Genomic DNA, 6,223 nt, shown 5'->3' on the forward strand with positions numbered 1-6,223 from the left:
GTTTGTCAACATTCGGGATGCGCGCGCAACGTGGTTGCAGAAAACCGGGAAAGGATAGCATTTTAAATGGAAAAAGGACCACATGGATAATACAAATAGTTAAATTTAAAAAGACCAAAAAGGTCGAGGAGGACAGCCTATAAGAGAGAAAGAATTTTGATTTGGGTCACGAAAGTCTTGAAATTTGAGAGAGAATGTCGCATGGTACAGACCGCATAGTCGAGCGCAACCATGTCTTCACGTCATGTCACAAAGTTAATAATTGTACAGTTTTACAGTCAATTTTGGCCAGAGATAGCCTATGACCTGATCTACACTCCAATAGACCGGGGAGAATTTCCTCTTTTGCAACAGACATGCGCAGTTGAGCCTGCTTGTGTGACGTAGGGTGATAATTGGTCTATAGGAGACGAGATAAGGAAACGTTTCCATGTGATTCAGCCGCCGAGCTAGCACTCTAGTCGAACTTACCTAGTGTTTCCAGGGCTCTCAAGTCTCACGCCCATTCGCTCAGACTTCCCGCCTTTGGAGTTTCGCGCCAGTTAAGGTGGTCTCGCGGTCCAGTGGTAGTTTACCTCAGACTGATTTCATCTCAGGATTGGAACACATTATCAGAAGGTAGCTACCTACATTTAGCTGCTTTCATCAAGTTTAGTCGCACGTAAAGTACTTAACGTTAGGAATATGTTATTAAAATGATATAAATTAGTATTTTTATAAGTGAATGCGGCATTGTAAGGTTAGATAACATTAACCAGTCGACGGTGCTAATATGCTACAGTACTACTGTAGCATACTAGCATACTAGTACTGTCAGTAGCAGCTGTAGCTAACTACTGTGTACTGTAGCTAGCTGCCGAGTTGTTAGCTAGCCTAATTATTTAGCTAGCTAATATGTCTAGTCTATTCACAATAAATAAATTATCTGTGGCTAGTGCCTTGCCGGTTGTGATACAGATGTTGGTTAGTTAGAAGGTATAATTTATGACTAGATATAACTAGTAAAGTAGAATTAGGGAAGAGGTAACTAGCTAGTTAGCTAGCGAGGTAGCTAGCGGTAACTACTGTAACGGATGCAGACGTTTCTTGCAGCAGTTACTCCAGCAGCAGAACCTACGACCAACTCCGAATATTTCAGATAAGATGAGTTCTTCAGAGGAGGTGAGGATAGCGTTAGCTAGCTGGCCATGGATGCTAACAATGCCAGTCATTTTAGTTAAAGAGTGAATTTGCTAGGGAGCCCGAATTCCGAGTTTGGTTGTAGTTTGTGTCTGAACTGATGGTTACCTGACAGGACGACTATGTAGACCTCAAGACACACTTCTCCATGATTGAGTGGTCCAGGTTGGAGGAATGGGAGAAAGTCCTCTTTAAATATATAAAGCGAAACCATCTGGCTATTCTGGTTATAGGTACTACCTTCTCAGTGTCTCACATGGTTACTTAGCAACAGTAAGGTTTTCTTGGATTAAAATAACGTTGACGTGGGGAGACCCCCCTCCACGTAAGGTTACTGCTGTTATAGTAGTGTTGTATTACTGTAGTAATACTAATCCTACACCACTGCAGTACTGCTGTACGTATTGTGTTACACCAATAGTGTGTCCACATGCAGAATAGTTAACAGAATGCTTCTGAAGGAATCAGAGAGTAACTGTTTGACTGTAATGTCATAGAGGAATGCTTCAATGTTCTGTTGTGTGTGTGTGTGTGTGTTCCAAGCCCCACGGACCTCCAGACCCCCTTCTAGGAGACCAGCTGCTCCGACACACACACCTGCATCACAGGTGAGATATACACACACCTGCAACACAGGTGAGATATACACACACCTGCACCACAGGTGAGATATATACACACACCTGCATCACAGGTGAGATATACACACACCTGCACCACAGGTGAGATATACACACACCTGAACCACAGATGAGATATACACACACCTGCACCACAGGTGAGATATAGTCACACCTGCACCACAGGTGAGATATACACACACCTGCACCACAGGTACATACTAGGGGTGGGCGATATGGCCAAAATCTTTTATCACGGTATGAGTAATTTTATATCACGGTTACGGTATATATCACAGTATAGTAATTGTTCTGTAAATATGCAAAACAAGACGTTACTGGCTATTATCTAAAGGCAACGACAGTCTGAGCGTTCCGATGCGATGGCTGATGAAAACTTGAACAACAAATCTAATTGGTTACCTGTAAAATGGGTTATCAAATATATAATTAATTAGCATTGGCATGAATGTGGTCCGCTTAGACAAAATACACTCCATCGAAAATTCTGTCACACCAATGCAAATGTGCTTCAAGGTCAAACAAAAATATCAAATAAAATAAAAGTTAAACTACAATTATAAATATCGCAAGAATGCGATTTATATGATGGCTAATATACAACACAACAACTAGATTTTTTTTAAAAAAAGGATACCGCGGTTGAAACGGTAAAGCCAAATCTACCTGTAGACACATTTCTACCGTTGCACGGTATATATCGTCATACTGCCTAGCCCTAGTACATACAGCAGGTAAATACACAATATTGCTACAATAATACTGTAAAATAATCTGAAAGTTAAATCCAGTTGAGGAGCTCTCTGTCTTTTTCTCTCTCCATCACTCCCCCCCCAGCCCCCCATTGGGGAGGTAGCGGGACCCAGCAAGGGGGCCAGACCCACCCTGGAAGAGATGCTGAGTGAGGAGGATCTGGCCTTCCTCAGAGACGCCAGCCCCCCGACACAGACGCTCTCCCTGACATCGGCGGGCCAGAGCACCAGTGGGGGGGGCACTCACGGAGGGGGCGCGGGAAACCCCGGACAGGGTTCCCGCGGGGTCTTAAAAAGTCTTAAAAAGTCTTAAATTCGGAACTTTAAATTCAAGGCCTTAAAACGTCTTAAAAACGGCCATATTTTCATCCGAGGTCTTAAATTTAATTTAGTCAGGTCTTAAAAATGGGGTTCTCTCGTTCATTTCCAGAAACGGGCGCAGAAAGTTATTACAAAGTAGCAAACAAAAATTGAGTCATAAAATACATAGCGGAGCTCTAGAGTCTTTGCTACAACGCTGCCCTGAGAACGTTGGTTCGGTGTGTTGTAGTTCTTTCGGGGGATATTGGTGATGGTACGTACGTGGTGATGGAACTACAAATCCCATGATGAATGCATTGCAATACTTGCCCGCGAAATACGTTTGTGTCTCCTCAGAGTTTGAAAAGTTTGGTTATGTGAGAAAATGGGAAAGTGTAGTTTCAAAGAGTCATGGCTAGAGCACATCGATTTCCGCTGTTGGTTAGTAGCGGTACCCAGCTCCAGGTACGAGGCTCGCTGTAAACTATGTCTAAAAAATATTAAATTAGGGACTCTGGGTGTGAAGGCGCTGGAGTCACACGCAAGAGCGGAGAAACACAAAGTAGCCATAAAATGCCTTCAGCGGACACAACCAATTAGTGAGTTTTGTGCCTCACCCCTGCCTTCCCTGCCGTCTTCCTCCTCAATGCCGGGCCCCTCCGGTCTTCAGCGCAATATCGCAGCTCCCTCGAACGACCTTCGGGCTACTTTTGGATCGACTGACACGTCGAAAGCCGAGGTGCTGTGGATACTGCACACGGTGACTAAACATCACTCATTTAATAGCAACAGTGAGATTGGCGATCTTTTCCGAGTGATGTTCCCTGATTCGGTAATTGCGAAGACGTTCACTTGCGGGCCCAACAAGATCGCCTATGTGGCAAGATTTGGATTGGGGGAGTTCATAAAGAGGGAATTGATTCGTTCCATAACCGGGCCGTATGTCGTAATGTTCGACGAAAGTCTTAACCAGACCACCAAGACCAAGCAACTTGACGTCCACGTTCGTTTCTGGAATAATGGCAATGTAAAGTCGAGGTACCTGGGTTCACAGTTCATGGGACATGGGACAGCGCGGGACCTACTGAAACATGTCAAAGTAAGTGAAAGTTGAATGGGCTATTCTTTTACTTATCAATTTTGAGACTAAGGAAACAATACGTGTAGAAAGCGATGTCTGTCTAGTGTCTACACATTTGAAGCTGTAGCCTACATAGAAAAAGTTACCTAACATTGTATATGGTTTAATTTATTTTATCAGTTTAGATGAACCTTTATTGTCTCAAACAAAAATTAGGCAATCGAGAGAGGAAATGTAGGTTCACATACAGTTTAGGCCACATTAGCAGTCATAGTTCTACAGACCTAACTACAGAGATACATAAAGGCTTGTAGTCAAACATGGAGATAATTAAATGTACAATGACTGTGTATGTGTGTGCGCCATTGCTTTAATGATGTATATCTGTCTTTATTTCTCCTTATTTTCAATACATAAGGAGTCTTTGGATCAATTGGACTGCAGCAGGCTGATGTCAGTCTCCATGGATGGGCCTAATGTTAACTTTAAGTTTTTAGAGCTCCTCCAGCTTGACCATGCTGAGAACTACGGGGGTGCACAACTGGTGTCCGTTGGCAGCTGTGGGCTCCACACACTGCATAATGCCTTCAAGGCTGGCTTTTCGATGTGGCATGTGGACAAGCTACTAAAGGCAATGCACACATTATTCCACCATGTTCCAGCGAGGAGGGAGGACTACGTAAGAGTCACCAAGTCCACAGTGTTCCCTCAGCCATTCTGCGGCCATCGGTGGCTGGAAAACCTTCCGGTTATCGAGAGGGCTCTGGCGGTCTGGCCATCTCTCCAGCTATACCTGGATGCTGTGCACAGAAAAGAGCTGCCAAACCCCAAGACAACACTCTATGTTGCAGACATTTGGTCCCCTATTTGGCCCTTTTCTCTTTTCCTATTAGGGTATTGGGTTAGCATGGACATCTTGCTTTTGTTATTCCTTCTTCTAATGGTCCTGCACCTGTTCTGTGTGCAGTGGCTCTTATGTATTTCACACAGGCTTTTTTGTTATTGAAAACATTAAATAGGTGAAGAGTCGGTTTAGGTATTGAGTGCTGTGATTTATCTATATATGCATATTTGACTTTTCTTTTATCACTCACTTTGTTTTAGGGGATACCATTGTCCAACAGTTTGAGTCTTTCCTGTCTGTTGAGGCAAGGAACGAAGAACTTCTCAACTTCCAGCCATTTGAGAACCGACTAGACACCTTCCTACATGAGGTTAAGCCGTCCCTATCCTGCTGCTTGGGATTTTTGCCAGAGGTTGCTCCTTCTTTCACATGGGCAGGCCTCCGTTGAAAGGGGATTTTCTGTTAACAAGGAGGTGGAGATCGAAAACATGCATGAGGAGACCATCGTCACAAATAGGCTGATCTGCGACCATGTAGAGATGCATGGGGGTGTGACAAAGGTTCCCCTCACCAGAGAGCTCCTAACATGTGTGGGTGCAGCCCGCTCAAGGTACCGCATCTTTCTTGATCAGGAGCGTACCAAGAAAGAATCGGAAATGCAGAGCCTGAAGAGAAAGCTGGCAGATGAGGGTTTAGAGCAACTAAAAAAGAAAAAGACCAGTTTAAAGGAGGTTTCCGACTGTCTTGCCAGGGAGGCAGACATGCTTGCCGAGGAAGCCGAGGGAAAGGCTGGCTCAAAGATGGCCCAGCTCCTCTCCAAGTCAAATGCCCTCAGAAGGGCGTACAAAGACAAACTGGCTGAACTCAAAAACATTGAGGCTGAGATTGGTGCTAAAGGAGAGGAACTTAGGCATATGTAATCTCTTTCTCTTTTCCTTTCTCTCGCAGTTCAGTAAAGTTCAGAATGTTTCATTTGCATAACAGTTTGGGTTGAGCAGTATTGCCAAAGCAGTCCATATTGAAGGGACATTTGAACATATATATCATTATATATAACAAGGAACTAGTAATAAGACAAAATAGCAGTAACATGGATAGTTGGAAAGTAACATATAAATGCATGTTAAGATACTAAATGTAAAAAATGACTAAAAGTAAAGATACAAAAAGGTTTTAAGTCATACAAGGTTGATTCACTGTCCCTCAAGTTGTGACATTGACATACATATCTCACACACACACGCACTCACACACACTCTTATATAATGATATTAAATGCTTTTTTCAGAATTTCTTTGATTTGAATATTTATTTGGTCATGCGTCGTGTAGGTCTTAAATTTCAATCTTTATGGTCTTAAAATGTCTTAAAAAGGTCTTAAATTTGACTTACTGAAACCTGCAAGAACCCTGCCCGGAGGCCCAGG

At 43.3% G+C, this 6,223-nt stretch overlaps 1 protein-coding gene across 1 annotated transcript; it reads left to right on the forward strand.

The window, feature by feature from the left end:
• The first annotated feature begins 361 nt into the window (after window positions 1–361).
• LOC124466388 lies at window positions 362–5,639 on the forward strand. The gene is made up of 4 exons (XM_047018219.1): window positions 362–618; window positions 1,723–1,787; window positions 2,658–3,971; window positions 4,372–5,639. The coding sequence occupies exons 3-4, from the start codon at window positions 3,258–3,260 to the stop codon at window positions 4,957–4,959; spliced, it is 1,302 nt and encodes a 433-aa protein (XP_046874175.1). The 5' UTR covers window positions 362–618; window positions 1,723–1,787; window positions 2,658–3,257; the 3' UTR covers window positions 4,960–5,639.
• The last annotated feature ends 584 nt before the right edge of the window (window positions 5,640–6,223 follow it).

Source organism: Hypomesus transpacificus, chromosome 3 (assembly GCF_021917145.1).
Source record: "Hypomesus transpacificus isolate Combined female chromosome 3, fHypTra1, whole genome shotgun sequence".
In the NCBI taxonomy this organism is placed as follows: domain Eukaryota; kingdom Metazoa; phylum Chordata; class Actinopteri; order Osmeriformes; family Osmeridae; genus Hypomesus; species Hypomesus transpacificus.

Coding starts and splice junctions, on each gene's coding strand:
- LOC124466388 (XM_047018219.1), top strand. CDS start 3,258: ATGGGAAAGTGTAGTTTCAAAGAGTCATGGCTAGAGCACATCGATTTC. Junction 3,972..4,371: donor ACCTACTGAAACATGTCAAA/GTAAGTGAAAGT, acceptor TCAATACATAAG/GAGTCTTTGGATCAATTGGA.